The sequence below is a fragment of the Liolophura sinensis genome, chromosome 8 (genome assembly GCF_032854445.1).
Source record: "Liolophura sinensis isolate JHLJ2023 chromosome 8, CUHK_Ljap_v2, whole genome shotgun sequence".
NCBI classification, from domain to species: domain Eukaryota; kingdom Metazoa; phylum Mollusca; class Polyplacophora; order Chitonida; family Chitonidae; genus Liolophura; species Liolophura sinensis.
Genome location: NC_088302.1, coordinates 20,006,274 through 20,028,924, shown reverse-complemented (window position 1 = coordinate 20,028,924; position 22,651 = coordinate 20,006,274). Strand labels below are relative to the sequence as shown.

At 38.6% G+C, this 22,651-nt stretch overlaps 1 protein-coding gene across 1 annotated transcript; it reads right to left on the bottom strand.

Annotated features, from left to right (window-relative positions):
• Positions 1-200: 200 nt before the first annotated feature.
• LOC135473284 (myosin-IIIb-like) lies at positions 201-21,033 on the bottom strand. The gene is given in 11 exon segments (XM_064753132.1): positions 201-313; positions 914-1,007; positions 1,215-1,285; positions 1,631-1,748; positions 2,479-2,599; positions 3,374-3,521; positions 4,472-4,562; positions 4,564-4,587; positions 7,020-7,247; positions 10,194-10,259; positions 20,935-21,033. Coding segments are annotated over 11 exon segments (1,173 nt in total).
• Between the last annotated feature and the right edge of the window lie 1,618 nt (positions 21,034-22,651).

The following is a 22,651-nucleotide window of genomic DNA, read 5'->3' as shown; positions in this document are numbered from 1 at the left end:
GGTACGTGTGACCAAGTTGTCAATTATCGTCCTGCTTTGACTTCTGTGAAAATATATATAAAACTGCACATAAATACACACTTACAGCCAGAAACATGCTGAGGAGTTCCTTGTTGTTTGGATGTTTGATATGAGTCCAGGGAACTCTCTCTGTCTCATACTCTCTCTGTTCCTCCACAAACAAATGATCGTTGAAGTAATTATTGCATCTGCTCATTGGCCACGTTGATGCACAACTGTTCAAAACTGTTGTTGGTGAAGTTTTCAAATCCAGACATATCCAATATTCCCACGCTCAAGTCGAGTTTTTTGCCTGGACAAAAATGACATCATATAAGAAATATATTTCTACATAGTATTATTAAATTTTGGACGGATTCTTGTACAAAAGCAGTCATCGTTTTTAAAGTCAAGAGGTATCTTGCGTTAAAATAGTTATTAAACTTACTTCGAAGTTTTTTCTCTTATTTTAACATTTGTCTATAATCCGTCTGGTTACTGAACACTTATACATCATTATATATTCTGACTCACAAATTCGTGTTTCATCATTTTAATTGCATTATCCGGTTTTGCGCATTCTTTCGCCTTTTAAAGACAACATCAGAACCTTCTTGTGTAGTTTGATATAGTGAGAAACTCATCTCGAAGTGAAAACAAGCCGACGTTACTTATGAAACTTTCATAATTGGACTAGCTTGTTACCTGATGTCATGCATGGAAAACATTTCATTCCTGAGAGAGCTTTTTTAGCAAACTGACATTGCCAGAGAACAATGATCAATTGAGCTTGAACCAGATTTGTGAAATACTCTTGAGTGTGGAGGTAAAACTACAATAAAATACATAAATAAATATAAAAAACTTACTTATATTCGACCTGTGGTTTCAGACGCATGTTGATCTGACGTACAATCAGCCAACAGCCGTGCGTTACAGCGCCTTGGCGATAGCATCCCGACCCATCCTTCGCTTGGTGGAGGTTTTTGTTCATGATGACTCGCTCCCTGAAACAGTAAAAGTATTTTGTCATCACTTACTAAATCATCCACTGTTATCATTACATTGTGTCATCATCAAATTGTGTTAACTCGTAAACAAATAAAGAAAGAAATAAAGAAATCTAACCGAACTCCCCTTACAACCTCGGACTTGACACCAAGGCGTTTCATTAGCCATCCCACACATATTGCAATTTGTACTGCAATGCTCACCTCTGGTGTATGTGGCACTGGAGAAAGGGACTCCGCCACGGCCGCTTCGTTCAATCCCATCAATTTACACACTGTAGAGAAATAAATGTAATATACAGACCCATTTAATTCCACATAAGTATGATAGCAAAATATATCCTTTTGGATACAGAGTTACGGTTAAAAATGGCCAATAATGCTTGACTTACGAAGTAAAAAATGACCTGAGAGTATCCTGCAAGAATCTGATTATCCTATAAGGAGTTATCTGCTTAATAAAGACAATGACTAATCGGATACCATGTAGCATTTTATGCAAAGACACACACACTGAAACAGGGCTACTGTACTCAACCATCATTGCCTTTATACAAAACACACAGAAAAAAATCAACGGATACTGATTTTGTATATTTTGTATATTCAGGACAACATACCAATGTGTAATGGCAACTCGTCCACAATATAGACAAGGTCCGATTCTTCGTGTTTTGGCAAGGTGATATTTGTGGTGTGGAGAACAGCGCCCAGCAAAGTGAAAATCATTGAAATCTCCTGTAATCAAAATGAAGAAGATTAAGAATAAATCAATCCAAGTTTGGTTGGGTTCATTAATCACTGAAGAATAACCTTTAGATTGGTTAATTATTGAAGAATAGCATTCACATTGGTTAATCCCTCTAGAATAACTTTAGAGTTTTCTTAATCATTGAAGAATAACTTTTTCTATTGGTTAATCACCCAGGAATAGGTTTTACATTGGTTAATCAATGAAAAAATATAACTTTCACATTGGCTAACTCTTGAAGACAAGACCTTACATTGGTTAATCACTGAAAATATAACTTTCGCATTGGTTAACTCTTGAAGACAAGATCTTACAGTGAATTAACCAATAAAGAGTAGCTTGTGTACCAATCCATCACTGAAGAATAATTTTACACTGGTTAACCCTTGAAAACTAGACCTTATATTGATTAATCAATAAAGAGAAGCATGTGTATCAGTCCATCACTGAAGAATAACTAACATTGGTTAACCACTGATATATACTTTCTCATAACACATCCTCTTTTAGATGTCATTCTTAAGTCACTTAATATCATGAAAGAAATTTGACTTCAAAAGAACTATACCCTCCTTAGACAACATTTTGTTACCAATGGCTCTGCGTTCATTTGACCAAGATGGAGAATCTTCTAACCTTGGCATTATCGACTAATCCTGTGTTATGACGTACCGGTGTATATGAGATAAAATGGTGTCTGAATCTAAATGTACCCACCCATTCCGTGAAGCCCACAAGTTTTAGGATGTTCAGTTGTTTGTGGAACATCAGTCTGTGGCTTTCTATATCAGCAGCTGAGTTGAATACCGGTCCTCCGCGGGCCTCGTCGCGAAGTATCCTGATAACAGAAAAGATCCGGTTGTCTCCCTTTAGTGACGACATTTCAGTTGTTACACGCTTAAAGCAACAGGTTAACCTCTCTTCGCCAGTATGGAAAGGTGACTTTTGCTTTAACTATCACTATTTTATAGATTATTTAAGTAGCAAAGTCACTTGTAAGAATACCGACTTCAAGATCGTACCTACCCGGACTAGTTAGACCAGCTGTATAAAAGCTGTAAAGAACATCGTAGTCCGATCTCTTGTTCAATCCAAGCATATACTTTTGTAATTATAGAAATGCTTGATCTCATCTAACCATGCGTTGTGCCACTTGATAACGACGTTAGTAACTAAACCCAAACGTCGTGTTTACAGACCTAAACCAAAAAGTTGTACATCCATATGGAACTTAGTGTTAGTGTACTTCCTCGCCAACTTCTATAAATGCCACCTCCACTACCAGTCCGATGAATTTCCATGTTTAAATCTGTCTTTATCAGGAACGTTTGTCTATATATCACGGCGTTCAGTGTTTGTGGATATGGCAAACTGAGAAACAACCGCACATCCAGAGGTACATGGCAAACATCCTGACTTAAAGCCGCAAGAGAAACCAAGCAGCGAGAGCTGGATTTGAACACGCGTCCTCACTGTCCAAAGCTAGGAAGTGAAGAAAAGCTAGGAAGTGAAGAAATTTGTTAACTTGTAATTGATTACTTCTCACCTGTAACCTTATTAGTTCTCAGCCGTAACCTAATTAGTTCTCACCTGTAACCTGATTAGTTCTCACCTGTAGTCCTCAGGTGTTTCCAGGTAGTAATTACTCAGCTCCTCTCGTGTCATGCCGGCAAACAGGTAATAGAAGATGTGGAAGCTCCTCTCGCCCGCCCCCTGTTGGGTAACGCGAGTTTTCTCCAGTAGGTAGTCCGTGATCTTAGCTAAGTAAAATAAGGAGATATGTCATAAGATGTGTAACATCAATTCCAGTAACCTCTCAGATCTGGGTTGTTACGTTTATAGTGCATAAACTACTGGTATCAAGCCTTCTGACAATACAACGCAAGGGGAGACAGCTCTAGAGTTTAGACATGGGTGGGATTCGGGCCAATATGGGACAGGCTCCGAAGCATGTAAGTCAGTTTTAGTATGGCTTAAGTATAAAGCTGGTTCATGAAAGCATGTGTGGCTATCTGTAAAAAGATATTTAATCTTGCACTATTGTTGTCAAATAAAAATCATGATACACCATACTCAGATCTATGTTTGCTAATCTGCATTAAAAAACATGACTTTCTTGCCTTATGCATAAAAGAATAAGTGTTGTATTTATTTCTTTGGTATTTCATGCCATACCTAAAGAATATTTTGTTATGTTACGTGTAACAGATTTATGAGTTCAGGAAAAGCTCGGACGAGATCGTCACACTTCGCCAGGGGCTATGGCAACCCGTGTGACGTAATATCGAAGCCGAACTACAGATAGCTGCACTCGAACACACAGCCAGTTTGCTTTTAGGCTAGTGGTAGCTGACATAACATAGATTTTTCAGTCAATCTGGTTCAGCCAGCCTGTTTCAGTCAACCTTGCTCAGCCAGCTTAGTTCAGCCACCCTTGTTTGGCAAACTTTTTTAGTTTAATTAGCCTTCTACAGCCGGCCTTTGTTAGTTCAGTCAACTTTTTTACTTTAACCTGTCTAGTTCAGCCAGCCTTTTTGTTCAGCCAGCCTGGTTCAGCCAGTTGTTAATCAGTCTTGTTCAGGTAGCCGTGTTCATCCAACCTGGTTCAACCAGCCTCGTTTAGCAAGCAAGATCCCGGAAATTAATGTATTGTTGCCCCCAACAAGCTTGGATATTGTGCTATTAGAACAACATATATGGATTATATTACCTCCTGTAAGTATTCCAGCTGGTGTGAACTTCAGTTCTAGATATTTGCCAAACCGACTAGAGTTGTCATTCATTGCAGTTTTGGCATTCCCCAAATGCCTCTAACAATGGATTCACCTGAAATAGATAATTAAAAATGAAATAAAGGTTCAAAGGTCAAATGTGGGAGCTGTCTGTAATCAACACTGCATCATCCTGTCACAAATAATCACAATCATAGTTTGCATATAACAATACATATTGCTGCAGATTAATTCATACTGAAGGAATCACTTTCCAACCACACCTGTTCATAAGGCACAGGTACAAGTATTCGCTATTTACCAAAACTTCTGAGCAAATCAAGGTAAAATTGAAAGATTCACAGAGATAACAAACCATGGCACTAACAGATAAGTTGGTAATAAATGACCCAATAACATCATACTGAAAGATTGTTTCTTACAAAAGAATGAAAAAATATTTATGGGTATTTGTGAAGCTGCTCTGGTCACAGATGAGAATGGCACTAACAGATAAAAACAAAAATGGTCTTCACTAACGATTTTCTACGCAAATTAACATGGGATTAATGTTCAGTAAAACTGGTATGAACAGACAATTTGTTTAGATTTAGTTCCAAACTTGTTGTAACATCAAGTTTATTTTTTTCATCTGACCAAAAGCTGAAACCAAGGTTAAAGGCAAATCGAATCGATACCAAAGTAGAGCCAGAGTAAATCTGACCAATGGGATTTGAGGTTTGGGGTCCGTGTTCACACAAATGTTGACCCCGTCGATAAACCTACAGGAGATCAAACACAGAGATTTTGAGAAGATGTGGGTGGCCAAAGGAAGGAAAGATTAACCTGGGGTTTAACCCGAGATATACAACTGGACAAATTGAGGTCGCGAATATTTCCTGTATTAAGACCTGAAGAGATTTTGAAACTTCTGTCTCTCTTTTTACCAAGTCAAAATAAGTTATTATTGGGACTACCTTATGGTAACCAATGTTAAAGGCAAAAACACACTAAATGTAGTACACCTCAGATGAAAGACCATTAAATACTGTTTGAAAAATTCCAGAGAATAGTTTGATTTATAGTTTGAATATTTTTCCACCCAGTAAAATGCAGTTAAAACTTTGGATATACCCTGGCCTATATTGGGACCAGTGATGTCATTTCAGCTTTTTGCCACTTGACACACTTAGATTGCTATATTTCATCATTCAAAACTCTCCATTTAGAGCGATGAATGTATTCAACAAATCGACCTTGAAACGAACTATTTCAAGACAAAAATAGTGCTTTGACGTATATATTGCACTGATACCATCTTGGTCCCAGCCGACCACCGTAGAATCCCGTGTTTTAAATGTATTTTAGTCAGTAAGAAAAATTCTAAAAAAATAAATCAGATTATTTTCCCGGGCTGTGTTCAATGGTCATTCATCTGTCAAATACATTATTATAGTGTTTTCTTCGCATTTGGATTAAAAGAAAGCTAAAATATGAAGTAAGGTTCAACATAAAGACAACTGAAAACAATGCGTAAAAATACTTTCATTTATTTTTCTTCCGATTTTTTTGAGTGTGTTGAAAGGCATTTTGGGCCATACTGACAGTATAAAAGGAACTCTGACGTCACATCACCTTTTTTCCTGATGTTCACCAGAAGGAAGAAATGTTTGGTAACATTATTTCAGTAACCTTTCTCCCATGAGTAAAAATAGTCATTCTAACATTCAGTGTCATGATTAGAGTTGGATAAACTTCCTGTGACGTCAGAGTCCCTAATCTCTGATAATATGGTCCCTAAAGTCCACCTTAGAAGTCAAATGTTTGAGTGCCTTTACTTCTATTCACAAAAATTAAACAAAAAATAAATGAAAGCATCTTTATGCATAGTTTTAAGTGGTCTACTTAATGATGCCTACTTCCTTTTTCAAGGCCTTTCACTTTAAAGAGATACGTAGCCATATTAGTGAAAATAAACTTCGGTTACAATCGTTTTGTGGAATTAACAAGTTACCCCAGCTGAAACATTCTAGCTATGGGGTTTTGCTTTTATTGGTAACCCTCCTTTCACTGAAGTCCTTACTGTTTCCATGTATAATCCATATCTCAGATTCGATCAGAAAGGAACAACTTGTTCCTTATATATATATTTTCAAATTTCCGTGGTTTCTCTCAGAGTCAGTTGGTTTACCCTGTTACCTATCTAGACATCCTAAGAGTTCAACTGCTGAAGTGACCCTGATATTGATAAAAGTTACAAAGTGTATTTGTTTTGTCCATTTCCATTAACTTTTACCATGTTATAGTAAGCAGTTGTTTATTCTTTAAGACTTTGAGCCTCTTCCATCAGTGGAATTGAGAAGCTGGAGATACACAGGTATTTTTATGGATAACGACGTATCTCCTGAGAAAATTGTATAAACGTTTCTAAGAACAGTTGTTTATTAATAATCATAATCATTCATGATCATATGTCCATTAAATGTGCATAGCGCATTATTGTGTAGTAAATGGCATGTGCTTTGTGGACTCAATTCAGTGGCTCACCTCGTTGATTTTGGCCTCCAGGAACGGATGGCTACTCTGACATATGAAGGTTATGTGCTGAACCATTAACTTAGAGTTCTCCGTCTTTCCAGACCCAGACTCCCCGCTGACCAGAATGCATTGCGGCGATCGTCTCTCGCGCATGCGCTTGTAGGCGTGGTCAGCCAACCAGAAGATATGGGGTTTCAGGTCACTCCGAAGTTTGGCTTTCTGGTATTTGTAGTGATACTGAAACAGAATAATGACAAAGGATAAATAATTGGAAATAAAATCAACATGATCTTCCTTCTTCCCGTACAATTCATATGGTCGGAGGCTCCATTTACGTCCTCGTTGGTTTTGCTATGTTTTTATGTCAGGAGGTTTGTCATGTACCCATTGCCATGGGTGATCAAAAATCAAAACCATAATAAAGGAGAATCACAAACCATCTCCAACCAACTTGAATATCCAGTCCGTAAAAAGAGTTCTTCAAAGATGGACAGATTCATCAAAGGAAGTATATTGAAATGGTGTAGTGAATTGCGAGTGTTAAAGACAAAAAAACGCTAACATGCAGTAGTTTTCAGATGAAAGACCAATGAACATTGTCTATAAAAATGATTCGATTTATTTTTTTAGAATTTTTTAAACAATAGTCAAAAGCATTTGGAAGTTTAGATTTTACAGTGGCCTTTTCTGAGATATATTGCTAGTAGCGCCGACACATTAGGTTTTTTGCCAGTTCACTCACAAACTTCTAGGTTTCACCATTAAAAATGCATACACATATAGATTTATGAATACATTCGCCGAATATGCTTTGAAACGACCTGTTTGAAGCAACAAATCCTTTTGTGCGTCACATTCCGGACCACCGTAGTATCTGAACTAAATCGAACTACCCAGGACAGTTTTTAGTGGTCTTACATCTGATATAAACTTCGTTTTAGTGGGTTTTTTTATCTTTAATACATTTTCTGCAGTTATTTTCTATTTTTGAACAGTCTGACTAAGTTAACGACGGGAAAATAAACAGGTCAGTAGTGAAAATAATATTTGTGTTTAACATACAATGCTATTTATTCATGTACTGTCCGTTTGGGGAAAACATTCGTACATCCACTAGTTTTTGTTTATAAAACATTTTCCAGCATGTGTGACTTTCTCCAACAAATGAAATCTACTTATTTACTTTGTACTTTACAGTGTACTCAAGAATACTTCACGTCAGCTATGTTTGTGTGCTGATTGCTCTGGACAGCGACCAATATGCAATGTTCTCTTACATGACTTCGTGAAACGTGTGCGATGTGTGAAAACCTTCAATGTACGTGCGTGCGGACAACGCGTGCAATGTGCACAGGAACGTAAAACGTCTCACGTGACAGAACCTGGACCTGCTTAGCTATTACAGTTAATGTTTACATAAATTACACATACGCATCTTTAGCATCTTTTCATTATTGGCGGACATTATTTGGAATCCTATCGATATTAGTGTTCTGGCAAACCAAGGTTGCGAGTCTTGCTTGTTGAACACGAAGTCAATGTGCTATCAATGCTAAAATAGCCGTTGCTAAAACATTTCGTTAGATCTACATATCACACAAGGTCACAGACGTGGATATACATGATACATTCAACCAACAATTCATGCATACCCACGTGACAATAATTTGTTACGAAAAACTCGAGTAAAGTCTGATAGCTAAGGCTATGTGCCTAAGAACCACCAGTACTGGAACAATGGCAGCATTCATGATACTGAGCGTTGGCGCGCAGTTCAAACAGTCCGAGACATCCGCGTTGTTTTCTGCCAATACCTGCATTGCTTTAATCAAACCACGAAGACATTCAAACGTGCTTAGTGCATACTTTCCCTGATTATCTTCAAAACGTGCTCAACCGTTGCACTTCACTTGCATGGACGCAATATTTTGAAAACTTTTGTCATAGCGTCAAACTAACGGTGAACCGTGAGTTATCCGAGGTAAGGCGATTTTTCTTTGAGACTGCATCTCCAGAAACAATGCCAGTTTGTGGAAACGGAGGTTTTTCGAATTAAAAACTGCAAAAAAGCCATTCATGTATGACTTTCATTGTCAGCTCCAATTGTCCGGAATTGTGCTGCATTGTTTCTGATGATTCGAAACAGACAAGAACGAAAACCAGGACATTCATACCGCGTGAGTTTTGTTGGGAACCAATCTAATCGGCAGCCGTAGGGATAAAGAACAGTCTGTTTGTTTCACGTGTGTGATGTCTCCATTATTCAGGTTCAAACTACGAAAACAACCCTTTCGGAGAAACAATGACGTGGAATTAACAAGTGTGTAACAAAGAAAAGCAAGTGTATTCCACTTATCATCTGGATAAGAATTTTTGCCTCATTTCAAGTGGGAAGACAAGATATATTCTCCACAAGCTACATTGTTAAAGTGACGTTCTGAGGAAAGTTTAAGACGAACATTCAATCGTCAGATCTAAGAAAATGACCTAAGTCAACGAAGGTAATGTTGACAATGACAATACAACTTATAACGTGACATGTTATAGAAGCTAAAGTGCCTGTGTGATGAAGGTTTTCACATTTTCACAAAGAATAATTTCTGATAACGGTGGTACGGTAAACTGGTAAAACTAATGATGACATTTACAATGATGACGATTTAAAGTTATTTTCGTGGTATAGCATGGTAAATGATGACAATGATATTGATGATGCAGTTAATTATTATGCTGCTTGTGACAATGATACTGTTTGCGACGACAAATAATAGAACTACAGTGTTGTTGTACCACATATGCACTGCGCTAGGTAAGCGATTATGCCGCAACCCTCAGTACCGATCTGAACTATGAGCTGTAGTTCGTTAGAAACATGATTGTTAGCAATAACACGGCAGAAATCACTCCGTACATCATTGTTTTTTCACAAGTTTACAAGCTTTCGAAAGCAACATTTTCCATCATCAGGTAAGTGACATATAGTGTATATACACTATCCTCCATAGCGTGTACCACTTTGCAGTTGTCACCTGATGATGGAAGGAGTTACTTGTAAACTTTTGATAAAGTAATCATGTACAGAGCGATTTTTGTCATGTTGTCTCTATCAAACATTGTGAAAATAACTCATGCCCATATATTCTTAATTTAGACCGTGTAAAAGTTTGAGCTGATAGCACCTACCTGTTTTCCATAGATGTTGAGCCTTTTGAAAGGGTTGACAGCAACAACAACATCGCCGATATATGTCTAGAAGGAGAAAAGAAAGTGATTATTTAAAAATAAAAAAATGTTACATTGTAAAGCTGCAAACTAGTTTGTATAGATTTTATGGGTGGATAGGGGATAGTCTGCAATCTTTTCAACTCATTTGCAGTCTTTAATATACAGAGCATCACAGTCTTTCGTTGAGTACTATTGCTTTCAATAAAACACAGTCTGCTACAAAGTATTACAGATTCGTAAGGTACCATTACTTCTTTAGAAGAACGCAAACCTCCACAAAGTATTATACATGTAGTTTCGATAAGTACCACAAGCACAATACACAGAGGATATTTACAACGGATCTAATACCTTGCATTAAACAGATATCTAATCGGAAGTACGTCTCAATTTATTATTTATTTGATTCGTGTTTTGTGTCTCACTTACTACTAGAGAGGCAGCATGAGCTGAACTTGAGCTCACGGCGATCACATTGATGAAAGTCTACTGGGTCATTGTCTGCAATAACACGCTAATCACTTGGCCACAGAGGCCCCGAGGTATCCTTCAAGGCATTCAAAGCTTCTGTGTACTCTCCTTTCAATGCTAGCCATTCATTTCTTTTGCTGACTTTTTCCTATTTTTTTTTCACCTATCATTGACTGACCTCGATAAAATAACCAAAAAGCCTGCTCAAAGAGAAAGGCTTGAGCCATGTACACATTTAGATAATTTACGTAATTGTCTGTGTCAAGTGAGAAGCAATCTGGGGGTAATTACGTGTTCATCTAATGTAACTTGGATGCTGCATCTGTCATTGTTCCGCTGTGAAACCCGGATATCGTCATGTACATAGGGCTTGGGGTACATGCTCCACTTAAGCCCAGCCAAGGTGAATTTCATTACCTCGTTTAATAGGATGATTCAGAGTAAGGACCCACCCGAGACTAGAGGTGGTTAAAGACAGAGAAACAGCCTTAAGAGTTTAGAGACGAGGGTTCTGTATTGGTTTCAAGGGCCACATCTGAAGGTTTTTGTAGTTTTTCAGACAAGGGAACTTTTGATCGGCAGCCGTTTTGGTATTTCTCCTCTAACCATGCACTAGTTCCAAATAATTGTACAAAAGACGGATTGTTTTACAATGTAAAAATAAGAAATGCAAATATATAAATTTTACGGCCCGGATAATTATCGATTCTCTGCTGCTACGCTGCAGTGTTTATAATCTACCGCCTTGCTTCACGAGTACAGCTTTACAGAAACTGTGACGTATCACAGAAAAGAACACCGCTTGGGCCCTCTTGTTTTAGGTGCGCTACATTGCCCATTGTACATAAATGGACTAAACAGAGTTTTTCATGTTTTGAGTGTATGTTTCATATGACTACAGCGCCACGACTGGAGAATCTTGTTACTCCATCAAAAGCCTGTCAGGATGAAGACCATAATCGGCTGTATTATTCAGATCAGTTACGCTATACACACGTCCTGATGCTAGATTCAACAAACAGAAGGATATTTCGTTATGCGGGTTACTTTGTTACGTGTTGCACCAACTATATGCGTTCATAGTAAAGGTCTTGAGCCTCTGCATTCATTATTCGGCATGAGTATCCAGATCTCACGCACACGTGTGTTATGAACAGTTTTTCTATTTTTACTCTCTGCACAAAACCCTTTTATCACGATTTAAAGATAGCTTTTGTGCAATCATTTGCTCGAAAAATATTACTATTTGAAGTTGGTTTCAAGTTCGAACACATATTGTTTGAATGTTCTTAGCACTGCTTATAATACTCCTCTGCAAGCCGCTGCAATCACCCAACAAATATTACATAAAGCTGCTGGTTTAGTTACACGTGTTCAGCCTCTGTATATGTATTATTTGAACACGGGTCAATTTTCACTGCCCTTACAGATATGCCTTGTGCAACTGAAGGCCAGTAGAGGTCGCCTCAGGCGATAGAATCAATTCTGTCAACATGTTTAATTGGCAAATTAGGATAATGTCAGCAAAAAAGGCTGATACGACTTCCACACACTGCTTTCGTTAGCAAAATTCATGTACTGTTTCAGTGTAATGAACCCTAATTTTCTACACGAAGATGGTGTAAAATGAGTTACTCTATGGCAAATTAATCGATGGATTCATTACATACATATACCAAGTGGTATTTGTAAATATAGTGTGATCCGTGTAGCCAAATTGTCGGAATTTGTAGACACTTTAGTTCTTTGTCACGATTCTGTAATTTTCCGAACACTTTTTTTTAATTTTATTTTAACAATATCGTCCTTTATGCTTTGGTGTCCACTTCATACGATCGGCCAGGCTAAATTTCAATAACGTTTCTATTTAATGTAAAACAGTTCTCTAAGATATTCGTTTAGTAGATCTATGTGTCGGTTGACGTTTTACAGGCTTCTGACCAATCATGATGTTCCTTGAGGCCAAATAACTAAAATGTACAATTAAAGGAATATCTTTGACCCAGTTGGATATTAGTATCAATATTAATGTAAAAATGGGGGGGGGGGTGTCAAATTAAAATCAACTTTATCAACTGTTCTTGTTGTGAGTAACTATTTACTTGTTGGCCATGAAATGTGTAACACAGGACTTTTCCTCAGGTGAACAGAATCTATATACTGTCTACATATTAAAAGTATTTATTATTTATTTGTTTGATTTGTGGTTTATGCCGTACTTAAGAATATTTCACTTATGCGACACCGGCCAGCATTATGGTGGGAGGAAACCGGGCACAGTCCGGGGGAACCCACGACCATCCGCAGGTTGCTGGCATATCCACGACCATCCGCAGACATATTAAAAGTAGAAAATATTCCAAACGTTTGATAACGTCTTACCCATATTCCCACGGGTAGGACGCATGTTTGTATATTGTGTTATGAACTGTCAAGTTTTCTGTGGCGTTCTTAAAATCTTCCTGGAAATCCGGGGAGCATTAAAAAAATCTAAAGTACAGAGTGAAAAAACCCGGTCGCCCTATAGACACGAGATTTCGCGAGATTTAACCCGCTCCCAAATGACTTCCGCCTAGACTCCTGCCTTGTGACCTACATGAATGAAACTGGGTGAGAAAGGCAAGTTACCGAGAAACGTCATGCTGTACACACACAGGGGCGATACACACCAAGTCAAACTGGTCACACGAGGTGTGAAAATTGCAGTGAAAGTGAAAGTGTGGGACAGACGGAAACGCCATCTTGTAGTCTGGTGGGCGTGGTAAGGTTAATTGATGTAATCGTTAAACATACAGACTACGTGTTTACCCTGACAATAGACCAGCCCTAGACAAACAAATATGAACAAGGACACATACATGTCCCCTCAGCTAGAAAGTGACTTTCCGACGGACAACGTCATTCTTTAACAACGGGTACGTAGTGCCTACTATTCGCGTTGCCACCGATGTTTTCGTGGCAAGGTTTGTTTGGGTCAACCGAATTGACAAACAGCATAACAGGGTGGACAGGGAGTCAAGTACGAAAAGTCACACTCAAGTCCAGAAGACAGAATAATGGCAGCGCGTGAGGAAGTCGGTTTTAAAATATCATCAGCCGTAAAGTGGGATGATCCTTAAATGCCTTCGGCTTGACTGGTATTTTGAGGGACATGTGACTTCTTTAAACCCACGCACTTTTTACCTTTGAAATTTTCGCAAGAGGAGTTAAGTTATTGATGTTAACGGCAGCTCCTTTTCGTTTCACGCCGCCATTAGTGTGTCTGCAGATCACCTCTCCCCCTTCCCCGTCCCCCTGTCTTAAACTTTCTCCACACTACCGACACACCTTAACACAGGTTCGATAACGGTAAGGGAATACTCGATGGGGACACAGCGTCTTGAAAGCATTCAAGCATTCAGAAACAGTTCCGGTTGTTTACAAGGTTAGAACATCACCAGCACGTACTGCGTTATGATATGGTTTAAAAAGTTCATTTCCCGGAACGAGCAACTTCAATGACGGACCGTGAAATATTTAACACCTTGTATCTTAAACTGTTCTGTTCACTTAACAAAGGAACTTTGTATGGGATGTTGCAGCATGTTTTCTCTATACTTACACTACTGCTGTTTAAAGCTATAGCAGCTCACCTAAGTTTTCACTTGTATCACAACAGTCGGATTCACAGATGGAGGAAAACGGACACTGGAGTTCAACCTTTTCTAAGTCTTTCTGGGGCGGTATGGGCCGTACTTTGCCGTTTACCAGTGAACATTTGCCAACATTTGCCAACTATGGCACGGTCTTCATTGCTCTGGTTTTGCCTTCTATATTTTAAAACTTCCCTGTCCAGAGTCTCATACGGTATGTCAGTATTTAACAGAATGACCACAGTCAGAGATCTACGAAACGATTTTATCCGTTTATTACATATACTCATTATTTTGTTTTGTTTGTGTGTGTGTTTTGTTTTTTGTTTTTTTTTGGGGGGGGGGGATTGTCCTATTTATAAAAATATAAATCTGTGGGAAACTTGGTATGAACAGTGGTGGGCTACCAATGGCGGAGATGAAGTGCAGAGGACATAGAATTTCCCAGGAATGCCCATGGGTCAGTATATACCGGAATAACTTTGTCTTTACTATTGGTTATCATAAGAGACAGTAAGATATTGTTGATTGTCCGAAAACGTTGTGTACTAGAAGGGGGTTGACTCGCTATAAACTCAATGTCAGATGTGACAGTTTAGACATACACAGCTACACATGCACCTGTTTAAGGGCATTCCGTGCGTTTTTTTGTTAAAAAGTCCACAGAGTTTTATCCCTCGGCATTTGTAGAATAACAGCGTTAATAAAACCGTGTTGTAATAAGTCATTTGTCAATGCCCAGGAATGTTTTCATGGCTCATCGTATTGTTGTCAGAGATGTGCGTTTAAGTTCGGAGGCAAAGGTTATCAGCAGAGGTCAAATCGTCCGGAAAGATGGACAGTTCCTCGACGTTCAATATCTCTGTTCTTAGCCCTATCCGTGTGTGTGTGTGTGCCATCAGAACCTCGCGGAGTAAAAAGTCGTCGCTTCTTGACAAAGACACGGTGCTGATAGCCTACGGTGTTTGATGACAAAACACGGTGGCCGGGTTCACAGACTGGCTCATCTTTTGGTCATCTTCTTGTCAGAATCTGTCTGAAGATTTGTAGGCCCAAGTGACTATATACATTTTACTTCTCACCCCTGAACCAGGGGTTATGCGTGCTTAGCGTCTGGTGCCTTTGGGTCACTTAAGTCTTTTCTGTTAAAACAAAGGCAGACTAAAGAATACCTCAATGTCCAGCTTTATGATGTCTTTTCAGGCGAAATATACATATTATAGCTAATTTAATACCAGTTCAACAGGTCTTTATAAAGTAATATTTAATATACTGACATAATTTAATGTATTTTATGTCCCATTTTGAGCATAAAATGCTTTGTTAAACCCATGTTCGACTAAACATAGAAGTCAGATACAAAGTATGTCCCTTGCCTCAAGTCCTTTTTTCCTACTGCAAACGATTTTCTCCGAGATTTCCACGGTTCTTAAGAACATTCAGGATTACAAAATCCGCTATGGATGGCAAATCGTGTCAGGGTGCTAAAACCTACCCAAACGTGCCTGTGCTTTGTCCTCAACCCAAAGCACACGCAATGTACCCCAAATTTCTTGATGCCCGTGTAGTTGGTCGAATGGGAAGAGAAACATCTTAGTGGTAGTATTATAAGCCGAATCACAAATCCAAAATCACATATTTGACGTTTCTGCCGTTTCCTTTGAATTTCGTGGGTGGTATGGATGTTTTCTTTTATACTTATTTAAAGTTGATAGTTTAGATATCTAAATGCTAGGAAATAGAAACACCTCAAAACGTCACATTTCTGACGCAACCCTTCACCCCAATGTTATGTAAAAAAGCACTTTTCACAGATATCTGAAAGAATGTGTGTACAAATAGCTGATGGTAGTACTACAGGGGCAAAGCTGTTGTGCTGTATGTTGGTTTAAAATGTTCTTGGCCCAGTGTCCGGAATGGGAAAGATATCCCTGAAGTGAGGAGAGTGTAAAATCACGATACATTGGCTATCAGATGGCGACAGAACATGGAAACATATGTTAGACTTCCTCATACGCTGTGTGTATGTTATCATGTCCAAAAGTTGCTTTGCTGTTTTCTTCCCTTTGTGAAAAGAAAAAACGAGAAGGTTTCCAGCGGACTCACCAACCCCATACACAATCAATACTTTTCACGAAGATTAGTTCACCCAGCACACTTAAGGCGAGGTGGGGGCCGATGGCGGCGGGGGAGGGGGTGGGGGTTGATGGAGCCTAAGTATGTCACTCGATCCATTCACTAGCTGTGATGGTTTCGTTTTAAGTTCATAACATGACTTCAGCAATGAGTGGGTTAGAAACCAAGTGTTCCTACCCTCCTCCACACCCCTGCCAACTTTTAGTCGTTCACGAATTATCCGGTTTTGACATAACAAAAGCAACATCCAGCAATCAGGACCATGGTCCCCGTTCAGTTACCGCCCGCCACTGTCAGGATTTGGCCATGGCATTAATATGCAGTCATACGTCTCTTGTCCAACCGCACTATCCGTGATCAAACCCAACACTACCCCCACATTTTCGCCTTAGGAATTTAAACAACTAATTTGTCGTTAATCGTCCTTTCACGTCTTCGTTGATTTGCCGAGAAAACACAACATCCGTGGTGTAGAATAACGTCAACCGAAGACGAACGACATGTCGTACAAGTGAATGAATCGACAGAATTGTTAACGGACAATCAGGAACGTGACGGGACAGAGGCACTACATCCTATTGCACGCCAGCTTCCTCTCGCCGACTGTCAATAAAGAAAAAAAAATCCTCCGACCTCATATAACATTTGCATGATTTTGTACAATTGTCATTTAGGATCAATTGTATTTATAACATTAACTATTGCAGTGTACGATGAAACGATTTGCCTAATTTGGAAACGCAATTTCTCCATGTCCCACACGGCATTTCCTTACATAACACGCCCGTTAAGTGTGAAGTTCAGAGATTCCTTCCTTTCTCGTTAGATAACCACCTGTCACAAGTGGTCCGCCAACATGTATTTACGCTATATTAAAGTTTGTGGTCGGTGCAAAAAAATCTACGATGTATCAAGATTAAAAGATACTTTTAAAATGTGGGCTTTGTAAAGCAGTCTCCTAGATTAGTGCCTCCTTTGAGAATAGTGTTTTCCAACATCGAACGGGTTTCCAAGCAACAGGAAACACAGAACTACGCATGTCTTGTCTAGGTTCATTATGGAGCATTCAACATGTAGCACTTAGTTCCCATTTGGAGTACAAGTAAACGAAATGTAATTGTCATATACCATTAGAATTAGCATTGGTTACTTTTAAATAATCTTCTAACAAGTACTGAAAGTAAACAGCCCAACTTTTCCTCAGTATGATGCTTTTGGGATATTATTTGCAACTGCGTATGATTCTATTTCTACTAAAATTTATTATCTTCACAACGAATTCCAGTTCAATAACATCAGCTAAGGACAAATTAAGAGTCGAGAAGATAAAGCCCATAAATTTAAGATATTGATATATAATGTTTCAGAAAGAAAATTTTTGACTACCCTCTGCTACTTTTTTTTTCCGTTAATTTTTTATTAAGGGTTCCAATAATTCGGTATTGCTCTGAAGCTACCTGGGGGACTGACCTGGAGAAGAGTTATTTGTCTAATAAAATAACAGTATTTATTTTAGCTTTCATTTCATTTCGTCACAAAGTTGTCAGCTTCCAAAAATGTTTACAAGTCAGATCTCGTTCAATGCCACTATCTGGATTCGGGTAATATTTCTCATTCGAACGACAATAAATCATTGCGCAATATTGACTGCTTGTGATCATAGACATCCCGACAAAAGTATACAGAGACCCGACGAGGTGAACGCCGTCATCGACCGCTTACATTCTTCTCTGGACGATTACGTATCCCACCAAGGTTATATCTGTGAGTGTGATGCAATTCAAGCATCAAGGATATTGTTCATGTCGCGACGTCTCATCCTTACATCTGAACATATTTTTGTTGATCAGTATACCAATGAAAACTGGCTTTATACAGATGCACGGCGACATCTTATGATATTTTCTCTTTGGTCTCTGTCGCCAGCCATCGTCTAGCTAGGTGGGTGACCAGGGCTGGGGAAAACCTGAGACACAGTTAAGATATTGACATGGTTTGGCCTTGGATGCTTTTAAGATCACCTGTTAGAAATTCCTTACCCTGCTCGAGCTATCGCAAGGATCATATCATCGAGCTTTTTTCTCAGTTCTGCGCCCTCGCGGGTGTCGTTTTTCTGTCGCTGTGGTAATGCCGAATAGCCATCGCTGTAAGGTGCTAAAGTCTTAGACACAACCCTACAGAATTCATAAATCATTGTTTCTGACGCACAAAGTAAATCGCAACGGATGTTGATCAAATATAAGCATTTGGGCAGTTGCACTTCTGTAGTTGACACATAATGCGTGCAGTGAAAAGTTTTTGTAATCGTGAAGTATTATATCAAGGCATTTTTTGAGAATTTCTGTTATTTCAGAAATAATGTGATCATTAATAGTTTAACTCTTAGCAAAAAAACTTTTTAGCAAAAAAAAAAAATTAATTCCATTTACAAGGCCAAATGGGTGACCAAAATGGTGGACAAAGATTTATGAATATACAATCTACATTAATCAGACTTAGTATTTGTTGGTCTGTTTTATTTGTGCTTTAGATAATCTTTGACCTGAGCTTTAGAATACTTTTTCTGTGGACTTCAGGGATAGCTAACAGGCCTACATCAATACAAATCCAGTGAATCCTTATAGTAACTGTTGAAACACTGATAAATCTGAAATAAAATCCCATGATGTCTAGATACAAATGAAACAGTGCAAAGAACTACAGCATGGCCATTGAGACCAAAGCAGTGACGACATTGTGATATAGTTGGCAAATGGCCACACGTAACCAGTGAAGCCCTTGTCAGTTTAGCTCAGTTAGGGTTTTATTGTAGCTATTGATATAAACGTAAAAAGTAGCATTTTATACACCCCTAAATTGGAAGGTTAAGATGTATTAGGTAAAAAAAATCAGTGATAGTGATTTCAATTTATTAGACGTTTCTGGTAAAACAGGACTCAAAATGCTGTGTTGTCATCACAGGCTGTGTGAATTATAGAAATGCTAAGAATAGCTTCAATCTGACCAAATTTAACTGCGCATTTTTTGCAGCTGAATCTGACAGTCGGAAGTGCAGTATTTTTGTGTGTGGCAAGGTTAAGTCTTTTTGGATTTGATATTATCCTCCAGGTATCCAAAAAAGAATCCCTGATCAACTGAGACAAGGTTCCGCCCTCTTTGAAAACACGGATGGTGACAGACGGGTATGTAACAGGCAATCTGCATCGTGAAGTTTTGGCCGGGCTACAGACACTAAAGCTGTGTAAGAATTCTAGGTGTGGTAAAAGAAGCCGTTAGGATCTCTCCGCATTAGCCTACAGCCAAATGCTAATTTTGGCACACAAAGATATTTGGAAGGAAAATCTGATAGCAAGGGGATCGATGGGACTTGGGTGTGTATTGAACTTCTTATTGATGGCAAAGATTGGTCATTTCTGGCTCGGTCATTTGATGGCTAAACATCCGGAGAAGTGATCACAATCTTGGTGTGGTCAACAAAACTGCATTTCAAAAGAAAATGGTGAAACTTTGACGTTTTAAGAGTGTCGTATGCATGTCAACATATGTGCACGGCGGCTGTCAATATTACAGGGGATGGAAAACATTTTTATATATGTAGCATAAGGGTATATTTTTTTACTTACGTCATAAGATCGACTTTTTTTCGCATAAACCTTTCCAATATTCCAATAATTTATTTTCCAGGCCATTTTTAGTGACGTTTTTCAAAGTCGTTTACTTTGTGTTAGGATTGTTATGCCGTATTTACACTACCGAATTATTGCGTATACCTACATGGGTGTTTAACTTTACACCTTGATCAACAACCCGATAGATGAACAATGCTGATATTGACTGGGCGGCATTGACCTGACATTGACTGGAACGTACTTTAAAAAATAATATAGGTTTTGTACATCTTGTACAACTCCGGGTGGTTTGAGTGAATACATGCAGAGAATTTAATTTGTTTTGGCCGTTTTTCTAGTTTTGGACAGAAACCACGTTTCACGTATTGGTTGTAACTACACACACAGCTTCAGAGAAATAGATTCAGATAGATTTACAGCAAAGGTTCTGCATTGTCCTTACCTTATCATTACATAATTTTGGAAAATCTTTCGGTTGTGTACAAAAGACATAATGAAATGTCAGGTTTACAGCCCATGTTGTCGTTATTTATGTTTGCCTTTATTAGGTATATAGCACAGAATGTTGCTATGAACAATGACTGAGATCAGCTTCACTGCATGACTTGTCTCTCTGATGGTTGCTGAAGGGAAAATTTCACTGCGTACATATATCGAATTTGTGGTTTAATGTCAGTTAATGACGCTGAAGACTCAACAACCTGGGGGCGATTCCATAAAGGCCTTTCGGGCGTATACGTCAAAATTTAATACATGTCCACAGTGTTTATTTTTTGGTACTCAACGTTGAAATTTTGACGCATTTGTGGAATTTAAAAGTCCTGTACTCACGTAGTATTGATTGCTGGCATGCCTCGATCGCAGATGTTCCAGAATAGCCCTTGCGTCCAAGCAAGGCAACGTGGCCAGGTCGTTCACCGTCTTCGTCATCTTGATTGGTTAATCCGTGTTAACCCAAGTGACAGTTATCAAATGTTTCGCCTGTTGAATAAACAGAAAAAATCACACTTAAACCAAGCTGTCATAAAATATAAAGTACTACACCAAGGATAAAACCACAGCATCGAGTGATAGTTGACAAATGGTCACATGTAAACGGCGAAACCCAGCCTATTGTCAATATGCCTCAGTTAGGACTGGAAAATTGAAAAAGAGCCGGTAAAAATCGCAACATAGCTAATAAACTTTAACAAAGCAAACAAAAAAACATACATTTGTCTTAGCATGGCATCACTGACGAAGGTACCAACGACAAGTGTTTCTCGAACTCAATCAACCCTGACAAAAGCTTTCCGTCCAAGTTACAAATGTACCCTGAAGCGTCCATATAGAAAATAATCATGTTCGGATGTTAGATTTTTCTACGGCACGTTTTGAGACAGCGTATTAGAAATGATTGCAGCTCCACTTCCTGTCTTCTTTCTAAATCCCGCGGAGATTGGCTTGTTATTAACACGCTGAGGTCACAAGGTGTCCTGACATCGTACGGGATTTGGACCGGAGGAGGTAAAAGATCCGTTATACCCATCAGTCGCACTCGGATTGGAAGCCTTCCAGAAAAGTCACGGACTACATGTGATATTCCAAGTTCCTGGTATCCCTGCATATCGCACACTGTCCTTTTCATGTCCGGATTTGGAGGATACTTTTGTTTCCCGTTCAACACTGAGTGTGGGTTGGGGAGGTTACTGTTATTGTTGTAAACACTGAAGGTCTTAAAAGATTTGGTTCGACTTTTGGGAAATTAAACACCTTGATTTTTTTTATTAAAATATCCTACTGTTGCTTTATATATGGAATTGTACAATTAGGTACTGTATAGTATTTCTTGGAAACAATATAGCCAACTACGTTTCCACTTTTTAAAGTACCAGTAACACTAACTCAGATATTTAGGGCATGTAAATTCCTCATAGTCGGTAGTATTGACGATTTTAACCAGATCTCCCTAGATTTAACCATGGGGTTTCATGTGACATTGTGTGACAAATGATCATAAAGCCATGTACGTATAATCTAAGCCTTGTCAAGACCAATTACACCTTTGTCTAATAAACACAAATCTCCAAGGCATTTTTATTTTAAAATTAACAAGAAAAGTGAACAACTTATTCCATTCATCTAGCGAAATGTTGTAGATTCAATGTAGTATTCGAATTTAGACATTCTATGTTTTACAGGGGAACGATTGTTTATGGGATTTATTTTTGGATTGTGTTGCCAAACACCATTCTACAACAAGCTGTGCATCCTCAATAAAAAGCTAATCTTGAGTAAGAAGCGCAAAACATTTAACTAATTATGTAGTCAAAGTTGTGGCAAAATGACAACCATGCCTTGGTTGTGACCTTACATGCTTGTTTAACGTCCATAGGGGATCACCTTGGCCTACCGGACATCTGTCAAACAGGCACAACAACAACGTTTGCTCTCAGTTTCGCTTGTACATGATTCTCTCCAGCGCACATATGTATTTCCAGTTCAGCGTCAATGTTGTCTTAATTAATTAGGCTAAACACGACACACAAAACCCGACCTTCACCCAACT